The 24,064-nt window shown below is 42.5% G+C and overlaps 2 protein-coding genes across 2 annotated transcripts in view; one reads left to right on the top strand and one right to left on the bottom strand.

Moving 5' to 3' along the window:
- CRCT1 (cysteine rich C-terminal 1) overlaps nucleotides 1-24,064 on the top strand; it is a 239,033-nt gene that overhangs the window by 87,579 nt on the left and 127,390 nt on the right. The window lies entirely within an intron of this gene.
- LOC110260322 (uncharacterized) lies at nucleotides 15,007-22,476 on the bottom strand. The gene has a single exon (XM_021089813.2). The coding sequence runs from the start codon at nucleotides 20,682-20,684 to the stop codon at nucleotides 16,806-16,808; it is 3,879 nt and encodes a 1,292-aa protein (XP_020945472.2). The 5' UTR covers nucleotides 20,685-22,476; the 3' UTR covers nucleotides 15,007-16,805.

Raw genomic sequence — 24,064 nt, 5'->3', positions numbered from 1 at the left:
TTTTTTTGTCTGCTGTCCTGATTGGGTGATTTCCATTATTCTGTCTTCCAAGCCACTAATTCATTCCTTTGCATTTTTCATTCTATGGTTCAAGGCCTTTATCTCAGCTTGCAACTTTGAAAATGAGTTTTCTAATTTTTCTTGGCTCCTTCTATTTTCTAGTCCCTTTCTAAAGTAATCCACGTTACTGTTCATATCTGCTCTTAATTCCTTCATATTCACCTTAATTCCTTCTATATTTTCACTATCTCCTTTTTGAACTTGCTGTTTCTTAGACTGCAGAGATCTGTTCCATTATTTGCTCCTTCAGGTGAATTTTCATGTTCTTTTACTGGGACTGGTTCTTCATTTTGCTTATATTTTTCTTATTCTTGAGTTTAGGGAAAACAACTACTGTAGCCTCGGAGGGCTATTTATATGTGCGAGTACCCCTGGGTATTTTTTTAGCACTTATTTTTTAGTGTGCAGCACGTGCTTCCAGGGAGATATAGGCAATGGGCAGGGCTGTAGCTAGTGCCTGGTTGCCGGGCCCTTGACAGTGGCAAGGACCTGTGGGAAGGTGGCACAGGCTGCTCCTAGTTGCAGTGTCCTGGGAATTGACAGTGATCAGGCATGTGCAGGTGGTGCCCAGGGAATTTGGCAGTGGAAGCAGCAGGATGGGTGTGTTCCCAGGGGAGTGAGAGCACCAAGAGGTGGTGCTCAGTTGCAATACCCTCTTATTTGCCAAACTGTGAGGTAACTTGTGCCGCAGGTGTTACTTGCTTACAGACCCCTAGTGGTGGTGGGCCACACCCACCTCTGGTGTCTGAGATGACTGCTCTGGTTTGTCCCCACCACTTGCAGATCATGTAAGAGGTGCCACATCACACTTAGCCCCCCATTGCCCTTAGGCCACTTAAGAGGTGCCCAGGCACCCATAGCACACACAAGAGGTGCCCAGTCACCCATAGCACAAGAAAGTGGCGCTTCACCACCCATAGCCTGTGTCAGAGGTGCCCCACCCTCTAAGAGTCCATGCCTGTGCAGGGAAAGACATACCTATCGTAGTCTGCCTGTCCTCCTCTTGCCCTCCCCAACAATGTACCTTGCTTCTCCTGCAAGGCCAGCCTCCTCCCAGGTTCCCTCAGCTGTGGCATTCTGCTCCCCAGCCCATGGTGTTTGGCTTCCCAGCCCATGGCACACCACTCCCTAGCCCCTTAGATTGTTTCTACATAGCCAACCCTAGTCCTCTCCCTGGAACAGACCTCTGGAGCTTAAGTCTCAGCATCCAGTGCCTGCCTGAGCATCTCAGGCTATGGTGTCTGGGTAGGTGGTACAGATGGTCTGTGGAACTCTCACTCTGCTTTGTCCTCCTCAGTCCAGCTGCTGCACTTTTCTCTGCAACTCTGAGGTCCTTCCATCTTGGCCGATCTCCCCATTGGTTAGATGGCTTCCCAGGGTGTGGGTTCCTTTTTTCTTTGACAGATCCCTCTCAGGAGTGCTAGTCCCATACTGATTCCTTTTATCTCGCTCTCTTTTTTTTTTCTTTTGTTCTACCCAGTTATGTGGAGGGTTTCTTGACCTTTTTGGAGGTTTAAGGTCTTCTGCCAGTGTTCAGTAGATGTTCTGTGTGAGTCATTGTATGTGTAGATTTTTTTCTTATGTGTTTGGGGGAGAAGGTGAGCGCCATGTCTTTCTCCTCTGCCATCTTGATCTAGGCCTCCCTTGAAGTGATTTCATGAGATTAAGGATGTTCTTATTGTTAACCTCATATGTATTTCCTCATCAATGGTGATCTTGTTGAAGTATAAATGGATCCTTGGCTCATCATTTCCACTTGTCTTTTCAACATTGCCAAAGTATGACCAGATTTTCTGAATTTCTAAGAGCATTTATTTCAAGGGATTTATTTTATCTTAGGCTATCTCATCAACTGGGGCAGAGCCCCACAGTGCTGGATCCGACATCTTTTCTTGGCATCCCACAGTGTTGATTATCAAACCAGTGTATTAGTCTGGAATCTAGATCTTCTGTCTTTGACTTTTTTTCAGGGTGACTTTTTTTTTTTTTTTTTTTTTTTTGATCTTCTGTGGAGTCCTTGTGATATTGAAGTCATTTTTGTTCTCAGTTTGTGTTTACTCATTTAAATCCATATTTCCCAGATTCTGTCTCTATCATTTTTCTAATCAGGCCATAAGTTACACTTGCAAAGTATTCTCTGGCGTCATTTATTTTTGAGCAAACATTTTATTTTTCTATACAATAAAATTGTATTTTTATTTTACCTTTCATTTTATTTGTTCTAATCCAATTTGTATTTGTTTTATTTTTTTATTAAAGTATAGTTCATTTACAGTATTATGCCAATTTCTTCTGGATGGCAAAGTGACCCAGTTATACATATATATACATTCTTTTTCTCATACTATCTTCCATCATGTTCTGTCCTAAGAGACTGGGTATAGTTCCTTGTGCTCTACAGTAGGACCTCATTGCTTATCCATTCTAAAATTTACATCTATCAACCCCAAACTCCCAGTCCATCCCACTCCCTCCTACCTCCCCCTTGGCAAATAAATGTCTCTTCTCTATGTCTGTGAGTCTGTTTCTGTTTTGTAGATAGGTTCATTTGTGCCATATTTTAGATTCCACATATAAATTATATCATATGGTATTTATCTTTCTCTTTCTGACTTACTTCACTTACTATGAGAATCTCCAGTTGTATCCATGTTGTGCAAATGCCATTATTTCATTCTTTTTTATGGCTGAGTAGTATTCCATTGTATATATGTACCACATCTTCTTAATCCATTCATTGTCTATGGACTCTTAGGTTTTTTCCATTTCCTGGCTATTATGATTAGTGCTGCAATGAACATAGGGTTGCATGTATCTTTTTGAAGGAAAGTTTTGTCTGGATATATGCCCAGGAGTGGGATTGCTGGATCATGTGGTAGTTCTTTCTTTCTTTCTTTTCTTTTTTGTCTTTTTGTCATTTTTAGGGCTGCACCCAACGTATGGAGATTCCCAGGCTAGGGTTCTAATTGGAGCTGTTGCTACTGGCCTATGCCAGAGCCATAGCAGCACCAGATGCGAGCTGCGTCTGCAACCCACACCACAGTTCATGGCAATGCCGGATCCTTAACCCACTGAGCGAGGCCAGGGATCAAACCTGCAACCTCATGGTTCCTAGTTGGATTCATTTCTGCTGCGCCATGACAAGAACTCCTTTTTTTTTTTTTTTTTTTTTTTTTTTAATGTGGTAGTTCTGTGTTTAGTTTTCTGAGGAACCTCCAAACTATTTTCCATAGTGATTGTACCAGTTTACATCCCCACCAACATTGAGGGAAAGTTCCCTTTTTTCCATCCTCTCCAGCATTTGTTATTTGTAGACTTGTTAATTATGGTCATTTTGACCAGTGTGAGGTGGTACCTCCTTGTAGTTTTGATTCACATTTGTCTAATAATTAGTGATGTTGAGCATCTTTTCATGTGCCTATTGGCCCTCTGTATGTCTTCTTTGGAGAAATGCCTATTTAGGTCTTCAGCCCATTTTCCAATTGGGTTGTTTGTTTTTGTTGTTGAGTTGTATGAGTTGCTTGTATATTTTGGAGATTGGCCCCTTTTTGGTTGCATCATTTGCAAAGATTTTCATTATATATCTATGCTTAAATCAATTCGTGGAAAACTATTTGCAGTTCTTTTTATAGTGTGGATTTAGTAATCCTCAACTAATCATTTTATTTTCCTCATGAGATGCCTAATTAGAAAAGCTTTTCTGATGAGATACATGAAAGAATTAAATTGAACGGACACTATGGTCACAATGTAGGTGCCCTAATCAATGCCCAGATTCCAAAGTCCACCATATAGTGTCAAGAGTATGGTCTCACAAGTCTCGGAGACCTGCCTTTGACTCTTGGCTCCTCCCAGTACCAGCTCTGTTACTTTGAGCAAGTTTCTTAACAACCTCATCTCTGTTTCCTCATCTTTTTTTTTTTTTTTGTCTTTTGTCTTTTTGTTGTTGTTGTTGTTGCTATTTCTTGGGCCCCTCCCGTGGCATATGGAGGTTCCCAGGCTAGGGGTTGAATCAGAGCTGTAGCCACCGGCCTACACCAGAGCCACAGCAACGTGGGATCTGAGCCGCGTCTGCGACCTACACCACAGCTCACGGCAACGCCAGATCGTTAACCCACTGAGCAAAGGCAGGGACCGAACCCGCAACCTCATGGTTCCTAGTCGGATTCGTTAACCACTGCACCACGACGGGAACTCCTGTTTCCTCATCTTTAAAGTAAGGATAATAATACATAATTTGTGTGGTTGTCAAAGGTTTGAGTGAATTATATGTCGATAGTCTGGCACTTTGCCTGACATTATAGCAGGTATTCAATAAATGGCAATTATTAGTATTGTGTTATTAATCTTACAGAACTGGTGTTTGTTAGACTGCAAATATTGTTCTTCAGTATTTGGCCCCATTTCCCTGAGAATATGGAAGTTATTGAACGTCTTTCAGTGTGCAGGATGACCTATTGGATTACTTCACTAACTCTAGGAGATCAGGGAGAAGTTTTTCATATTTGAAGAAAAATTAGCTTTAGGGGAACAGTGAATGATTAATGTAAATATTAGAAAAATTGGTGAAAATTACTCTTGGTACATTTCTTGTCTGCCTCCCTTGTGTAAATTCTTCCTTCTGTAACAATCCCTGATTTTCATGTGGGAATTCACTGATTTCCCATTCTTACTCTATGTGTTTGGGTTAGGATGGAGGGTCTAGCTTTGACTCTGAGGTGAAAAATGTCTCTTAGATATTACCAGACAGCAGTAGATGGGCATGCAACCTGGGCTGACTAAGGCAGAGTGAATCTTAGGAATTTTGTGGGAATCAGCAGTAAAGAGAATAAAACTCCATGTTCCTTCACCTTCTTTACACCTTGAGATTGAACCTGGAAGCATGTAAACTTAGCTTTTGCAGCCATCTTGCAACAATATATCAACAGTCTGCCTGAAAATGGGTCAGGAGAGGGGAAAGCAGAGCCAGAAATTAATTTAAGAGACTCCTTCAACCCTGATGATACCCTTTGAGCCTTGAATTGGGTACTGCTGCAAGACCCATGTAGAACTTTCAATTACATGAACCAATAAATTCCCCTTTTTATTTAATAAAGTTTGAGAGGGCATGAAATGTCTGCTAATTGAAAAGTACAAAACATTAATGAAAGAAGTTAAAGAAGACACAAATAAATGGAAGAATATTCCATGCTCATGGATGGGAAGAATTAATATTGTTAAAATGTGTGTACTTCCCAAAACAATCTACAGACTCAATGCAATCCTTACCAAAATTCCAAAAGCATTTTTTTCACAGAAACAGAAAAAATCCTAAAATTTGCATGGAACCACAGAGGACCCTGAATTAGCCAAAGCACTTTTGAGAAAGAAGAGCACACCTGGAGACACCATGATTCCTGGTTTCAAACTATATTGCAAAGTTATAGTAATTAAAACAGCATCATATTGTCATAGGAAACAGACACATAGATCAATGAAACAGAATTCAGAGCCCAGAAATAACTCCAAACATAGCACAGTCAATTAATTTATAACAAAGGAGTCAGGAATATAAAATGGGAAAAGGATAGTTTATTCAGTAAATGTTTGGAGAAAACTGGACAATCACATGCAAAAGAATGAAACTTGACCATTGTCTTACACTGTACACAAAAACTAATTCAAAATGAATTAAAGACTTGAACATAAGACCTGAAACCATAAAACTCCTAGAAAACATAGGCAGTATACTCCTTAACAGATCTTTGTAATGATTTTTTGAATTTTACACTAAAGGCAAAACATCAACAAAAACAAGCAAGTGGGACTACATCAAACTAAAAAGCTTTTGCACAGTGAAGGAAACCATCAGCAAAAGAAAAAGGCAACCCATTAAATGGAAGAAAATATTTTCAAATCATAAATCCGATGAGGGGCTAATATCCAAATTATGTAAAGAACTTATACAACCTAATAGCAGAAAAAAATCTTATTAAAAGATGAGCAGAAGATTTATCCGAATAGGTATTTTTCCAAAGAAGTTATATTAATCATCAGGAAAATACAAACCAAAACCCCAATGAGATGTCATCTCACCCTTTAGAATTCCTATTTTCAAAAACAAAAGGAATGGCAAGTGTTGGTGAAAGTGTGGAGAAAAGGGAACCCTTGTCCATTGTTGGCAGGAATGTAAATTGGTACAGCCACTGTGGAAAACAGTGTGGAGATTTCTCAAACTTAAAAATAGAGGTACCATATTATTCTGCAATTCCTCTTCTGCATATTTTTCCAAAGAAAATGAAAACACTAAATCAGAAAGATATATGTACTCCCATGTTCATTGCAGCATTATCAACAATATTCAAGATATGGAAACAACCTCATCAATAGATGAATTAATGGATAAAGAAATATTAATCATCCAAAAAAGAAGGAAGGAAATTCTGCCATTTATGACAACGTGGATGAACTTTGAGGGCATTATGCTAAGTGAAAAAAGTCAGAGAAAGACAAATGCTGCATGATTTCTCTTATATGTAGGATGTAAAATATCAACAACAACAACAACACACACAAAACAAGCTCATAGATACAGAGAACAGAAAATTGGTAGTTCTCAGAGGTAGAGTCAATGAAGAGGAGGGTGGGAGAAATGGGTGCAGAGGGTCAAAAATAAAAAAGTTTAAAGAATGTTTGTCTCTGGTCAAGCTCAGTGAATAGTAATCATTCAGTACTTCCCTATGTTTGGGATGGCTTGCTTCCCTTATTTATACCTAAGACTTAATGGCAAAAAAAAAAAAAAAAAAAAGGAAGAAAAAATAAAGCCTACAATTTAGAGAAAACAGCCTGTCGGTATTTAGGAAAATGTTAATGATGATAGATACTGTTATTTACCCATAAAATTAGCAAAGCCTCTAAAGTCGATAATATGAACTTTTGGTCCAGTGTTGAGAAAAGGGAACTTTCATATACTTCTGATAGTAGGGTAATTTGGTACATTTACCTTAGAGGATAATTTAGCAATATCTATTAAACTTAAAATTGCACACGGAGTTCCCATCATGGCTCAGTGGTTAACGAATCCGACTGGGAACCATGAGGTTGTGGGTTCGATCCCTGGCCTTGCTCAGTGGGTTAAGGATCCCATGTTGCTGTGAGCTGTGGTGTCGGTTGCAGACGCGGCTGGGATCTGGCATTGTTGTGGCTGTGGTGTAAGCTGGCGGCTACAGCTCCATTTAGACCCCTAGCCTGGGAACCTCCATATGCCGCAGGTGCAGCCCTAGAAAAGACAAAAAAATAAAAAAGTTAAAAGTTAATAAATAAAATTGCACACATCCTATCTGCCAATAATTCCATTCTAGGTTTCCACGCTAGAGAAACACTTACATGTATGAACAAGGAGACAAGGGCAAGATATTAATTGCAGCACTGTTTGCAATACTGGAAAACTGAAAAAAACCTAAATGCCCACCAAGAGATAAATAGCTAAATAAAAATGGATATATCTATATGATAGAATTCTATAACAGCTAAAATGAATGAACCAGGTTTATGTAAGTCAACATCTCCAAACATTATTCAGTGAAAAATGTATAATGCAGAATATAAGTACATTATATGACCTCTTTCATATGAAAATGCATGATGTACACTAAATATTTTTTCTTTTTAATGGTATGTATGTATAAAAATATCTTTAAGGTGTCTGGAAGGAATAAAGTTCAACTTCCCAGTGATTATCTTTGGGGAAAGAGAAAAGGAATTGAATTTGGATGAAGGTCAGAAAGGACTGTCACCTTATCTGTAAATAATTCTAATTTTAAAAGGAAAAATATATTCATGTTATTTTATAATTAAAATTAATTCAAAAAACACTTTATATTATTCTGTGGTATGTTTTTATTGAAAGAATGCATTGTATGAATTAATAATGATGTGCACAGTAATTTTTATGTGTATATTTAATAGAGATGAGGATAATTTTGATGCACCTTTTATTTATTTATAGTAGTAAATTGACTCATTGTACTAGCAGGCATGCATGTTTATGTGATATGCCAATAATAAATAAAAAACATTAAGACTACTTAAAAAGCTGGACTCATGTTGAGTTTTCCTTTAACCTCGGTTTACACGGACTCAAATCCATTTCCCTTTGGTTCTGTTACCAAAAGACAACAGAATATGGTAGAAAAAGAACTGAGCTTTTTTTTTTGAGAAACATTAAGTGCTTTTTATTTTAACTTTTCTTTAAACTTGAATACCACAGGAAATAAAAAAGAATTCCTATCATAGTAAATGCTTTCCCTGCCTCAGCAGGAAGTATCCAAAATTTGGAACAGGGCATTTCAATTGGGAATTTCTTTTTTCCTTTCTTTTTTTTTTTTTTTTTTTCCAGGCAAAAAAAATCAGATTTTATTCTGTTCTTCGATAACATACAGTCTCTTTGAATGAGCTATTCTTTTGCATATTTGACACTCGCATATATTTTGAGTGGTACTGGGGAGTTAAGAAAGCATTTTCCTTCTACAACCCTAAAGCAACACTTGGAGTTCGTACTGTTGGATGAATTCCTGCTTTCTCAAGTCTTCAGCTTTGTTCTGATTAAAGAATCGATATATATTAATTGTGTGTGATTGAGATTGACTTCCCACAAATAATCATGGGTTCCTAATCTGTCAATATCTATGAGCATATTCTGAGGGTCTGTCAAGCCCTTGAAATTAAAAATTTGTGTGTAGGTAGGAATGTACATTTTTTTGAGGGGAGGTCACTCGGGAGAGAGATACCTAAATGGTTATGGAACAATGAAAATAGCAATGAAAGGTTTATAGCCATTGACCTAGATAATCTTCAGTGTCTTTTTCAGCTATGAAATTTCTGTTAAAGGTAAAACCTAAGACTCTTTTTTGATGTTGTACTCTGTTTCTCTTTCCTCTTATCAAATAAACACAAAGACAAAAACAGCAAGTTTCATCAACCATAAAGTAAGGATAAGAATACCTAATTTTCAAAATTAATATGATTATTAAATGGAATCATCCATGTAAGGCCCAAAGTGAATGAAGCTGGCTTCGGTGTAGGAGAGACCGAATGGTAGGACCTCTCATGAATTGGCTTGCATATGTCCAGTCCAAAGTGAGATCACAGCCACTCAGACCTGGCTGAATGTTCAGAGAGGTGTGTTGGCCCAGGCTAGATATTTGGCTTAAGAGAAAACAGAAATCCAAGGAGTGTGTGTGTGTGTGTTTGTGTGTGTGTGTGTGTGTGTGTGTGTCTTCCTATTTCCCAATTTCTAAACATTGTTAACTAATTCATATTTTAAAAGGTGTGAACTAGTGATGAAACTAAATGAATCATATCAGTAGACTAGTATAGCCTGTTGGTCACTTTTGAACTTCTAGGTTTCTGTATATTCTCAATGGCCTGAACCAAACTTAATACCATATAAAGGAAATATTAGCAAAGTTTACTCTCATCAAAGTCTCATTTTTTCCCCTTCCTACACACTTGCTCTGTCTATTTGATGATTCAAGCCCGAGATCTAGCAGGTCATCTCAGACACCTTCATTTCAGTCACTATATGCCATCTAGCCACAAATTTCAGAAATATGTTTAGCATCCAGCTCCTTTTATGTACCCCATGTAACCTCTGTTCACTTTTACCCAGACTGTTGTAGTAGTTGTTGGGTTGGTCTTCACATCTCCAGTATTGCCCTTCTGCCACAAAAAAACAAAAACAAAAACAAAACTTTTCTGAAATGAATATATGATACCTGATTTTATAAAAGCCCTTTAGTTATTCCTCATTGCTTGCAGATAAAGAATAAAATTCCTAGTAAGGCTTATATGGTTCATTGTGACCCAGCCTCTACCTGTTCTGACATCCTTTCTTGCCATGCTGCCACATACAACCTGTATCTTACCTATGCTGAATTATTTTCATATTCCCTTAGCTCACCATGTTCTTTCTTAAAGACTTTACACACATTAAAAATATTAAAAATATGTGTTTCTGGGATAGTCTTTCTAAGTAAACCTAGATAACTCCTGGTCATTTCTGGAGACTTATCACAAAATTCTCCACTTAAGATTTCTTTGAATTTTGTTTCTACACTTTTAATCAGAGTTAAAATCAATTGATAACTTCACTGCAAACACAATCCCTTGATTATATCTCTTATCACACATGCCACAGTATTCATATCTGTTGCTTTATCATATTTTGGTCTCCTTAATGAATATTTAAACTCCTAAAAGACAGGGATGGTGTCTTTCTCATATTTGTAACTTCAGTGCCATGTGTAGTGTCTGTCAGCTAAGTAGCTATTAACTCCCCTCCAATGAATGAGTGAACGAATGATCCTAATATTGCATTGACAACACCCACATTATCTGGATCATCTTGATCCTGTCATCAAACTGATCGGAGAGGGATTGCACATCAGCCTAGCCCGCATTCTCAGATTACTTGAGAGCTATAGAAATGTGACTATTTTGTCAGACATAGGTGGAGCCCAGCCATTTATTCTTACAGGCTTGGCTAGCTAAGTCTGACAAAACTTGTCAGGAAATGTATTAGGAAGAGTGAGGCAAGGATTTGGAGGAAAAAAGCCATAGGAACTAGATAGTAATGTTGTTAGAAAATAAAGGCTGTTGGGTATTCCCCTACTCCCCCAAACATTCAAATCTAGGGCTTATGTGGTGAGCTTTGGGAGGCAGCATAACCCTGGTCCAGCCCCTGAAATTGCATCAATTGGAAATAATTTCTCTAATGCATTGTAAATGCTACTTGGAATAAATTAGTATGAATGCGATGTGGTTTTGTTTGTATATTAGCTGACTGAGTTTTAAGACATCCCAGGCAGCCGAGCAATTCAACAACATCAGAGCTGACAAAGTACATATTGAGAATTTGAGGAAGAAGGGTTGGGTTACTGTTTATAAAAGCCCTCTTAACAAAAGGGGGAAGAAAAGATACTGCTGAGTGAGGTATGGTGAAGACTTTAACATTTAAAAATTTCAAAAATCAATCTATCTATCTCTATCTATCTATCTATCTATCTATCTATCTATCTATCTATCTATCTATCTATCTATCTAATGTAATCTAATCTCAAAGAAGAGACATGAGCTGATTTTTCAAGGAAAGAAAGTAAGAGAAACCAGCACTTGATGTATGCTCTCTGGGCGTAGAGTTCTGTGTTGGGTAGCCTGGAGGAGTAGAAGATACCTGTGCTTTTGCATGAGTGGAGTCTGACTTTGCTGCTTTGCTGCACACCAGCTATATGGCTTTGAATAAGTTTGTAAAAAATTCTCTAAGCCTCAATTCTGTCTGTAAAGTATGAATAATTTTTGATTTGCAAGGTTGTTGTAGGGAAAATATCTGAAGCATAGTAAGTAGGCATTCAGTAAATTTTACTTTTCTTTCTATAATCCACTGTGAAATAAACAATACAAATATTGAATGTTTTGTATTAAATCAAATAATAGTAGACTAGAACTCAAGTTTTTTTTTTTTTTTTTTTTTTTTGACTCCCAGCCCTAGAGAAGTAATCTAAGTAATCTACACTGGTATCTAAGTTATTAAGTCCTTAGGTGCTATTCCCCTCAACCCCACTCAGCAGACCATCTTGTTTGTATATTTCAGAGTCCCTCTATATGTTCCCTTCTCTAATAGCCTCACTGTGGGACATTGCTTCTCCTACTCTTCATGTCTATTTTCTTACGAAGGACTGATAATCAGTTAACCCTTAAAAATTTATTCCTAGAGAACATTGGTAAAGCCAGAAACACATCTAAGTGTTTGGGAACAGAGAGTGGTTCTCCATTTTGTCCTTTTCCTAATTACTTTTTTGTAGGCGATAGAGGAAATGAATAAAATAGAATCAGAGACAATTTAAAATATCTAAGTAAGCTTTTAAAATGGGCACATCCCTTGCAAATTCCATACTTCCTTGTGCTAGATGGCTTCATAATACCAAGAAAATACTTAAAAACTTCTCCTACTGGAACCTATATGTACTTCATAAGTGGAACTTCACTTACGTTCACTTATCATGCTCCCCAAAGATGGTAAGATGTTGCTTAAAATAGATTTCAGAGTCTGGATTAGTGGACTTTTAATTATGCCAAGTACTGTATTATTAGAGAGGAAGCTGCCTTCTATTTATTGCCTTGACTCATTTCCAGTCAACTCCAGCATTACCTCATTCTTTATACTTTTCTGTTCTACTTCATCTTGCTCATTGCCCCCACAGCTTATAGACTCACCTTAGATTGCATGTAGTATTATTTTAGAAGGTCCTTTCTGGTGACCACAAACTCTCATAACACAGAGGACTATGACTTACACTTCAACAAAGCAGCCAGTGTATGCATGTGTCAAGTACAAGCTCACCTTCAATTTCACACATCCAAAGCTCATCTTTCTCTAGAATGTTTGGGAAAAGAATAATTTTATCTTTGTTTCTGCTAATTTAGCCATTCAGAATTTCTCCTCAGGACCATGTGCTCCTCCCTAATAGTACAGACATGCTATGAAGAATGCTTTGACATCATTTGGTGTTCCTTGACACAGAGATGTTTTATCCATAGGATGCTGGCACACATGTGGTGGTAGAGGGAAAAATCTCTAATGGTACACACCCTATGACTCTTTTTGCAGTAGAATTTCATTTAAGAAATTCAACTGTTCATAAAGCTTCCATATGGGGGCACTCTAGTTTCTAACCTTTTTCCTTGTAGACGATAACTTGCTGTCTCGCTTTTATCATTCCTTTTATTGTAGAGGGGGGAAATGTAATTCTCTTTGAATTATTTTAGAATATTATAAATAATTTATAAGGGACGGTTGCCTTCAATTTGCTTCAAACAAATTATTGATGGTCTTAGCAGTCTGGAATATAATTTTTTTCATTATATCTAAAATTGAAATGAGTATGGACAAGGAATTATGGAAATGACTGATAATTTAAAATTGAAGTGAGTATGGACAGGGAATTACGGAAATGACTGGTGAATAATATATTTTTTTATAGCTGTACCTGTGACATACAGAAGTTCCCGGGTCAGGGATTGAATCCAAGCTGCAGCTGCAGTTCAATCCTTTAATCCACTGTGCCACATCAGGATAGAACCCACACCTCTGCAGTGATCTGAGCCTCTGCAGTCAGATTCTTAACCCACTGCACCACATCAGGAACTCCTGACTGATAAACACATACATGCACGCGTGCGCGTGCGTACACACACACACACACACACACACACACACACACACACACACACACACGGCAAATTAGCATTGATTCAGGAGACTGGTGAAATTTTAGACATTCATAAGTTTTGTACTTAGAGATTAAATAATGGGAAACTACAGTTGAATGGAATGAGTGCAGACCCCCTGGCAGAATGGAAAGAACTTTGGTTTAAGAATCAGAAATCTACACCCTTGTCATATCATTGCTTCTGATTATTTGCATGATATAAGCAAGTTAATCTCTTTTAGTCTCATTTACTTTTCCTACAGTAGAAATTGTTTGGATGAGAGTAAATGTAATATTTAAATTTCTATGATTCTTTAATAATTAGCATTAATTCCATGAATGAATCATCATTCATGAATAGATTTGTATGAGTTGGCTACCAATTAGGATTAACTACCATGTACTCAGTTATTTTTTTATGTGTATCATTAACAGTGTAACAATAATTTTATTTCCTTTCACTAATAAACTAATATGATTAGTGTTCTATTTATCACACAGCATGATTGAAAGTTTGCATAGTTCTTAAAATATTAAAAGCTAGATAGGATATGTTCTAAGTCTAATTAGAGGATTGAGAGTATTTTTTGGTTTTTCATATAACTTCTGTCCCCAAATAGTGGCTTGTGATCTTGAACAACCAGTAATTAATTGTACTTTAGTTTGAATTTTAAAAGTGAAGGTAGAAGAAAAGTAGCTTGAGTTTTTGGGGGGGAGGAGAAGATGATGGAACATCAAATTCTGATTTAAGGAATTATCGTTATTTTGGGTCATATTAAATATACTTACTTTTTTTCTTTTAATCTGTAAATTATAAGGATCTTTAAAGTCTATGCTGGTTCTGACATTGTGGACTTTTCCTTTTGGTTTTGTAGCAGTAAACTTTCTGCTGACGTTAGTATCTTTTTTTTTTTTTTTTTAATGGTTGCACCTGTGGCATATGGTAGTTCACAGACTAGGGATCAAATCAGAGCTACAACTGCAGGCCTACACCACAGCCACAGCAACACCAAATCTGAACCTCATCTGTGACCTATATACCACAGTTTGAGGCAATGCTGGATCCTTAGCCCATTGAGTGAGGCTAGGGATCGAACCTACATCCTCACGGTCACTATGTTGAGTTTTTAACCCACTGAGCTGCAATAGGAACTCATTGAAGTTAGTATCTTTTGTACATATTTTTCTCTCTGTTATGCCTCTTTTTGTTCATAATAAAATCACATATTTTTTTCTCCTGGGGGGAGTATATTTTTCATTGTTTTTATTTGACAGGAAACATCAGGACTCCATTAACCTCCACTCATGTTAGCCTCCAGTGATAAGGGGTATTTCAGTTAAATATCTTTGACGGAGGAAGTCTGAATCATAACTCTAATTTTCACACCTTGTGTTGTCTCAGGAAATAGCTACTTGGGGTTATGTTTAATAATGATTGCTTTGATGATCATGATTAACCAAAGCATCTGAGGTCAACTCCTCAGTATAAAACATTTTTTCCTGTAAATGCTTTGGATGATGATTAGATGAAGGAAAAGATCAGATGTGATTGAGTTTTTGCCTTCTCTGGACTCCCTATTATTAGCATCTGGGTGTTTTCCTGCCAACTAGGTGTCTAGAGATAGACGAAAGAAATATGCATCTGATCGCATGGAAGGGGCTATGCTTGTGTTTTTGAGGATGAAAAGAGACAACAAAATACACTTTATGGAAAGTTTATTGTCAGTTTTAGGCAATACAGTTTTCTGGATCCTATAAACAGGCAGTCATGACAGTAACTTCAAAAGTAGTAGTACGTTCCAGTGGTGGCACAAAAGATGCAAATATTCTGAACCTTCAACTACTACAACATTCTTTGTAGGACATGGATCATGTTACAATGTCATTAGGGAAATTTTGACTCAAACAATATAGCTTAATTCCTTGGATATAGGTTTGTTAGCAATCAATTAAAACAATCAGGAATATCCATATTTATGACTCAGAAAATTTTTTAAATGCTCACTTTATTCCAGAGCACCCAATCACATTATCATATAGTTCTAAATATAGTCCCAAATGCAGTTTACTTCTTCCATCCACTATTTTGTAACCAAAGGGCTCAGTGTTTATGGAGCCTTACAAAAGAAAACTTGCACCAAACAAAAGAAATAGAATAGTGTACTACAGTTAAAATAAAAGATCAGACATATACCCTCACTACCAAAAGAAGGGATCATGTTAATATCTCAGTTCCATGTTTTATGTCTCACTTCTTTGAGTTCTTATCTTGTGTCTGTTTTCTGTTGGTTCAAAATTACTATTCAAGGTAATAGCACTTTTGTTCTTGGACATATTCATAGAGTGGGGTGATGCTATCTGAGTGAAAGGAACTCGAGTCTGTTCGCTCTCTGCCATGGTATCCTCGGGCCTCAGAGACTCTTGTCTGCTTACCACCCTGACTATATAATTTCATGCTTCCTAACAGACTTGATGCAGACTCTTGCTTTTGCCTTTCCCCGAACCAAGTGGTTGTGCTGCCTGATGAATATCTATGTCTAAATTCTTCAGTTCCTGTAGGGTCTTCACTATCAATTAAACGACTGACTATTGATGGCCCATAATTGTCACTTGACTGGCTATTACTATATAATAGTCTTTCATTGGTGCTGAATTCAGAATAACTTTCAATATCTCCTGATTGTCTATCACTTGATCCCTGTCTTGCTAAATTTGTGCTGTATCTTACCTGCACATGAGATGTATCTCCCAAGTGCTTCTGGCTGGATCCATATATACCTACTGAGTTGAACTCTGACTGTCCATGCCTTGATCCTAATTGTTCATGAATATTTTCCCCCCAATCTTCTGAATGCTCTTTACTGTCACTATGGGATCCCTGCTTTCTCATTGAACTAGAATCTGAATGGCTAGGAGCTGATAAGTATTGTCCAAGGCCAGATACAGAGCAGTTGCTGGGTTGGCTGCTATGAGTAGATATATGCCTTCCAGATTGAACATGAGTGTCTCTTGACTGTTCCTGAGTTGCTACTGAATGCCCATGAATAGATCTGTGCCTTGTAGTTATACTGGATTCAGATTCATTATGGGAATCACTTGACTGCCCATGACTTATCTCTGACCAGCTACTTGAATGTTCTGTTGCTGCTCTTTCTCTATTTTTTGATCCCACATGTTCAGAAGTAGAAACTGAATGTCCATGTTTAGACTCTTGCTTAATTCCAACTATAGCTGATGACCTTAAAGGACTAGAATTACGGCTACTAGTTCTGCTGCCCCCAGAAGGCCCATACCCAGACTGCCCATAGTCATATTCTTCTCTTCCATAGCTACCATGACTCCATCCTTGACCAGATACATTTCTTTGCCTCTTACCAATCTGAGACTGAGAATGGCTTATTACAGAATGGGCATGATGGCTACTTGATGGTGTGCTCAGGTTGTCCTGTGACTGCGTGTGAAAATCATGTGACTGTGAATGGCTAGACCAATGTCTCTCTATTGTACCAGATCCTGAATGTCCAGGCGCTCCATATTGAGATCCAGCCTGCACATGTGTGAATGCCGAGTGCCTCTGCGAGGCTCCTGAGTGCCTTTCACTGTCACTGGACTCACTCTGACTAGATCCCCTTCTTCCAGCCGTTCTGGACTCAGAGTGTGTGGATTGCCCATGACTAGATTGGCCATGTCTAGAGGTATCTCCCGACTGGCCCCGGGCAGGGCCCTGTCCACCTCGAACTGTTGATCCTGACTCTCCATGTTGAGATCCAGCCTGTCTGTGATCTGTTTCTTGTCTGCCTCTAACTGTGGATCCCGAATCTCCATGTTGAGATCCAGCCTGCCCGTGTGTGGATGCCGAGTGCCTCTGTGAGGCTCCTGAGTGCCTTTCACTGTCACTGGACTCACTCTGACTAGATCCCCTTCTTCCAGCCGTTCTGGATTCAGAGTGTGTGGATTGCCCATGACTAGATTGGCCATGTCTAGAGGTATCTCCCGACTGGCCACGGGCAGGGACCTGTCCACCTCGAACTGTTGATCCTGACTCTCCATGTTGAGATCCAACCTGTCTGTGATCTGTTTCTTGTCTGCCTCTAACTGTGGATCCCGAATCTCCATGTTGAGATCCAGCCTGCCCGTGTGTGTATGCGGAGTGCCTCTGTGAGGCTCCTGAATGCCTTTCACCATCACTGGACTCACTCTGACTAGATCCCCTTCTTCCAGCCGTTCTGGACTCAGAGTGTGTGGATTGCCCATGACTAGATTGGCCATGTCTAGAGGTATCTCCCGACTGGCCACGGGCAGGGCCCTGTCCGCCTCGAACTGTTGATCCTGACTCTCTATGTTGAGATCCAGCCTGTCTGTGATCTGTTTCTTGTCTACCTCTAACTGTGGATCCTGAATCTCCATGTTGAGATCCAGCCTGCCCGTGTGTGGATGCCGAGTGCCTCTGTGAGGCTCCTGAATGCCCTTCACCGTCACTGGACTCACTCTGACTAGATCCCCTTCTTCCAGCCGTTCTGGACTCAGAGTGTGTGGATTGCCCATGACTAGATTGGCTATGTCTAGAGGTATCTCCCGACTGGCCCCGGGCAGGGCCCTGTCCGCCTCGAACTGTTGATCCTGACTCTCCATGTTGAGATCCACCCTGACCATGAGCTGAGCCTGGGCTACCTCTAACTGTGGATCCCGAATCTCCATGTTGAGATCCAGCCTGCCCGTGTGTGGATGCCGAGTGCCTCTGTGAGGCTCCTGAATGCCTTTCACCGTCACTGGACTCACTCTGACTAGATCCCCTTCTTCCAGCCGTTCTGGATTCAGAGTGTGTGGATTGCCCATGACTAGATTGGCCATGTCTAGAGGTATCTCCCGACTGGCCACGGGCAGGGCCCTGTCCACCTCGAACTGTTGATCCTGACTCTCTATGTTGAGATCCAACCTGTCTGTGATCTGTTTCTTGTCTACCTCTAACTGTGGATCCTGAATCTCCATGTTGAGATCCAGCCTGCCCGTGTGTGGATGCCGAGTGCCTCTGTGAGGCTCCTGAATGCCCTTCACCGTCACTGGACTCACTCTGACTAGATCCCCTTCTTCCAGCCGTTCTGGACTCAGAGTGTGTGGATTGCCCATGACTAGATTGGCCATGTCTAGAGGTATCTCCCGACTGGCCCCGGGCAGGGCCCTGTCCGCCTCGAACTGTTGATCCTGACTCTCCATGTTGAGATCCAGCCTGACCATGAGCTGAGCCTGGGCTACCTCTAACTGTGGATCCCGAATCTCCATGTTGAGATCCAGCCTGCCCGTGTGTGGATGCGGAGTGCCTCTGTGAGGCTCCTGAATGCCTTTCACCGTCACTGGACTCACTCTGACTAGATCCCCTTCTTCCAGCCGTTCTGGACTCAGAGTGTGTGGATTGCCCATGACTAGATTGGCCATGTCTAGAGGTATCTCCCGACTGGCCACGGGCAGGGCCCTGTCCGCCTCGAACTGTTGATCCTGACTCTCCGTGTTGAGATCCAGCCTGTCTGTGATCTGTTTCTTGTCTGCCTCTAACTGTGGATCCCGAATCTCCATGTTGAGATCCAGCCTGCCCGTGTGTGGATGCGGAGTGCCTCTGTGAGGCTCCTGAATGCCTTTCACCGTCACTGGACTCACTCTGACTAGATCCCCTTTTTCCAGCCGTTCTGGACTCAGAGTGTGTGGATTGCCCATGACTAGATTGGCCATGTCTAGAGGTATCTCCCGACTGGCCACGGGCAGGGCCCTGTCCGCCTCGAAGTGTTGATCCTGACTCTCCATGTTGAGATCCAGCCTGACCATGAGCTGAGCCTGGGCTACCTCTAACTGTGGATCCCGAATCTCCATGTTGAGATCCAGCCTGCCCGTGTGTGTATGCGGAGTGCCTCTGTGAGGCTCCTGAATGCCTTTCACCGTCACTGGACTCACTCTGACTAGATCCCCTTCTTCCAGCCGTTCTGGACTCAGAGTGTGTGGATTGCCCATGACTAGATTGGCCATGTCTAGAGGTATCTCCCGACTGGCCACGGGCAGGGCCCTGTCCGCCTCGAACTGTTGATCCTGACTCTCCGTGTTGAGATCCAGCCTGTCTGTGATCTGTTTCTTGTCTGCCTCTAACTGTGGATCCCGAATCTCCATGTTGAGATCCAGCCTGCCCGTGTGTGGATGCGGAGTGCCTCTGTGAGGCTCCTGAATGCCTTTCACCGTCACTGGACTCACTCTGACTAGATCCCCTTCTTCCAGCCGTTCTGGACTCAGAGTGTGTGGATTGCCCATGACTAGATTGGCCATGTCTAGAGGTATCTCCCGACTGGCCACGGGCAGGGCCCTGTCCGCCTCGAACTGTTGATCCTGACTCTCCATGTTGAGATCCAGCCTGACCATGAGCTGAGCCTGGGCTACCTCTAACTGTGGATTCCGAATCTCCATGTTGAGATCCAGCCTGCCCGTGTGTGGATGCGGAGTGCCTCTGTGAGGCTCCTGAATGCCTTTCACCGTCACTGGACTCACTCTGACTAGATCCCCTTCTTCCAGCCGTTCTGGATTCAGAGTGTGTGGATTGCCCATGACTAGATTGGCCATGTCTAGAGGTATCTCCCGACTGGCCACGGGCAGGGCCCTGTCCGCCTCGAACTGTTGATCCTGACTCTCCATGTTGAGATCCAGCCTGTCTGTGATCTGTTTCTTGTCTGCCTCTAACTGTGGATCCTGAATCTCCATGTTGAGATCCAGCCTGCCCGTGTGTGGATGCGGAGTGCCTCTGTGAGGCTCCTGAATGCCTTTCACCGTCACTGGACTCACTCTGACTAGATCCCCTTCTTCCAGCCGTTCTGGACTCAGAGTGTGTGGATTGCCCATGACTAGATTGGCCATGTCTAGAGGTATCTCCTGACTGGCCCCGGGCAGGGCCCTGTCCACCTCGAACTGTTGATCCTGACTCTCTATGTTGAGATCCAACCTGTCTGTGATCTGTTTCTTGTCTACCTCTAACTGTGGATCCTGAATCTCCATGTTGAGATCCAGCCTGCCCGTGTGTGGATGCGGAGTGCCTCTGTGAGGCTCCTGAATGCCCTTCACCGTCACTGGACTCACTCTGACTAGATCCCCTTCTTCCAGCCGTTCTGGACTCAGAGTGTGTGGATTGCCCATGACTAGATTGGCCATGTCTAGAGGTATCTCCCGACTGGCCCCGGGCAGGGCCCTGTCCGCCTCGAACTGTTGATCCTGACTCTCCATGTTGAGATCCAGCCTGACCATGAGCTGAGCCTGGGCTACCTCTAACTGTGGATCCCGAATCTCCATGTTGAGACTGACCATGAGCTGAGCCTCGTCTACCTCTAACTGTAGATGCTGAATCTCCATGTTGAGATCCAGCCTGCCCGTGTGTGGATGCGGAGTGCCTCTGTGATGCTCCTGAATGCCTTTCACTGTCACTGGACTCACTCTGACTAGATATGGTTATGTCCCCAGAAGGTCCATACCCAGACTGCCCATAGTCATATTCTTCTCTTCCATAGCTACCATGTCTCCATCCTTGACCAGATATATTTCTTTGCCTTTTACTAATATGAGTCTGAGAATGACCTATTCCAGATTGGGCATGACTGCTACTGGATGGTGTGCCTACGTTGTCCTGTGACTGCCTGTGTATATCATGTGACTTTGAATGACCAGACCAGTGTCTCTCTATTGTATCAGATCCTGAATGTTCCACCACTCCATGTTCAGATCCAGCCTGCCCATATGTGGTTGCCGAGTGCCTCTGTGAATATCCTGAATGCCTTTCACTGTCACTGGACTCACTCTGACTAGATCCCCTTCTTCCAGCCGTTCTGGATTCAGAGTGTGTGGATTGCCCATGACTAGATTGGCCATGTCTAGAGGTATCTCCCGACTGGCCACGGGCAGGGCCCTGTCCACCTCGAACTGTTGATCCTGACTCTCCATGTTGAGATCCAGCCTGTCTGTGATCTGTTTCTTGTCTGCCTCTAACTGTGGATCCCGAATCTCCATGTTGAGATCCAGCCTGCCTGTGTGTGGATGCCGAGTGCCTCTGTGAGGCTCCTGAATGCCCTTCACCGTCACTGGACTCACTCTGACTAGATCCCCTTCTTCCAGCCGTTCTGGACTCAGAGTGTGTGGATTGCCCATGACTAGATTGGCCATGTCTAGAGGTATCTCCCGACTGGCCACGGGCAGGGCCCTGTCCACCTCGAACTGTTGATCCTGACTCTCCATGTTGAGATCCAACCTGTCTGTGATCTGTTTCTTGTCTGCCTCTAACTGTGGATCCCGAATCTCCATGTTGAGATCCAGCCTGCCCGTGTGTGGATGCCGAGTGCCTCTGTGAGGCTCCTGAGTGCCTTTCACTGTCACTGGACTCACTCTGACTAGATCCCCTTCTTCCAGCCGTTCTGGACTCAGAGTGTGTGGATTGCCCATGACTAGATTGGCCATGTCTAGAGGTATCTCCCGACTGGCCACGGGCAGGGCCCTGTCCACCTCGAACTGTTGATCCTGACTCTCCATGTTGAGATCCAGCCTGTCTGTGATCTGTTTCTTGTCTGCCTCTAACTGTGGATCCTGATTCTCCATGTTGAGATCCAGCTTGACCATGAATGTATCCTGAGTGCCTCTGTGAGACTTCTGTATGCCTTTCACTGTCACTGGACTCATTGTCACTAGCTCTTCTTCTTCCACTCCTGCTAGATTCTTGTGCAGAATGTCTTTGACCATGATATGTTTCCAAAGTATCTGAGTGGCCTTCACTGTCATTTGATTGCCTATGTGTTTTTTCCTGCCTTCTGGATGCTATCCTTCCCTGATCTGTTCCTTGCCTTTGTTGGTTTTGTCCATGAATGCTCTCCTGATCTTCAGTCTCATTTCCCAATACACTCTGAGAAGTAGTTCTTTCTTGGCTGCTTCCTCTTGTTTGACTGTGGGGTGAGTCTGATATTGGTTTTCCACTTATTGGATACTTTTTGCTTGATCTAGGCCCACAGCTTCCTTGTCCACTTACCCTAGATTCATAGCCTGAGAATTGCCCTGAGCTAAACGCATGTTCTCCAAACCCTGAAGACTGACTTGAACTTGACCCATGTTGTCCAAAGCCAGAGGACGTCACTGAGCCTGACTCATGTTGGCCATAGCCAGACTGCCCTGATCTAGACTCATGGTGTTCAAAACTAGAAGACTGATATGAACTAGACCCATGTTGACCAGAGCCAGAGGACAGGGTTGAGCCTGACCGATGTTGCCCACAGCCAGAGGATTGGCCTGAACCTGACCTATGGTGTCCACAGCCAGAGGACTGGCCTGAGCCTGACCCGTGTTGGCCATAGCCAGACTGCCCTGATCTAGACTCATGGTATTCAAAACCAAAGGAATGATGTGAACTAGACCCATGTAGTCCAGAGCCAGAAGACTGACCTGAGGCTGAGCCATGTTGTCCAGAGCCAGAGGACTGGCCTGAGCCTGACCCATGTTGTCCAGAGCCAGAGGACTGGTGTGAGCCTGACCCATGGTGTCCAAAGCCAGAGGACTGGCCTGAGCCTGACCCATGTTGTCCAGAGCCAGAGGACTGTCCTGAGCCTGACCTGCGTTGGCCACAGCCAGACTGCCCTGATCTGGACTCATGGTGTTCAAAACTAGAGGACTGATGTGAACTAGACCCATGTTGTCCAGAGCCAGAGGACTGTCCTGAGCCTGACCTGTGTTGGCCATAGCCAGACTGCCCTGATCTGGACTCATGGTGCTCAAAAGTAGAGGGCTGATGCGAACTAGACCCATGTTGACCAGAGCCAGAGGACTGGCCTGAGCCTAACCCATGTTGGCCAGAGCCAGAGGACTGGCCTGAGCCTGACCCGTGTTGCCCACAGCCAGACTGCCCTGATCTGAACTCATGGTGTTCAAAACTAGAGGACTGATGTGAACTAGACCCATGTTGTCCAGAGACAGAAGACTGACTTGAGCTTGACCCATGTTGTCCAGAGCCAGAGGACTGGCCTGAGGCTGACCCATGTTGGCCACAGCCAGAGGACTGGCCTGAGCCTGACCCGTGTTGGCCACAGCCAGACTGCCCTGATCTGGACTCATGGTGCTCAAAACTAGAGGACTGATGCGAACTAGACCCATGTTGTCCAGAGCCAGAGGACTGGCCTGAGGCTGACCCATGTTGTCCAGAGCCAGAGGACTGGCCTGAGGCTGACCCATGGTGTCCAGAGCCAGAGGATTGACCTGAGCCTGACCCATGTTGGCCATAGCCAGACTGCCCTGATCTAGACTCATGGTATTCAAAACTAGAGGACTGATGCGAACTAGACCCATGTTGTCCAGAGCCAGAGGACTGGCCTGAGGCTGAGCCATGTTGTCCAGAGCCAGAGGACTGGCCTGAGCCTGACCCGTGTTGGCCACAGCCAGAGGACTGGCCTGAGCCTGACCTGTGTTGGCCACAGCCAGACTGCCCTGATCTGGACTCATGGTGCTCAAAACTAGAGGACTGATGTGAACTAGACCCATGTAGTCCAGAGCCAGAAGACTGACCTAAGGCTGAGCCATGTTGTCCAGAGCCAGAGGACTGGCCTGAGGCTGACCCACGGTGTCCAGAGCCAGAGGATTGACCTGAGCCTGACGCATGTTGGCCAAAGCCAGAGGACTGGCCTGAGCCTGACCCATGTTGTCCTGAGCCAGACTGCCCTGATCTGGACTCATGGTGTTCAAAACTAGAGGACTGATGTGAACTA

Source organism: Sus scrofa, chromosome 4, assembly GCF_054392235.1.
Source record: "Sus scrofa isolate SSC_HxYL_T2T_F1_AM1 chromosome 4, Sscrofa_HxYL_maternal_Yorkshire_Landrace_v2.0, whole genome shotgun sequence".
NCBI lineage: Eukaryota > Metazoa > Chordata > Mammalia > Artiodactyla > Suidae > Sus > Sus scrofa.
Note: the sequence above shows the minus strand (reverse complement) of the source record. Positions and strands in the feature narration are given on the sequence as shown.

Coding starts and splice junctions, on each gene's coding strand:
- LOC110260322 (XM_021089813.2), bottom strand. CDS start 20,684: ATGGAGATTCAGCATCTACAGTTAGAGGTAGACGAGGCTCAGCTCATG.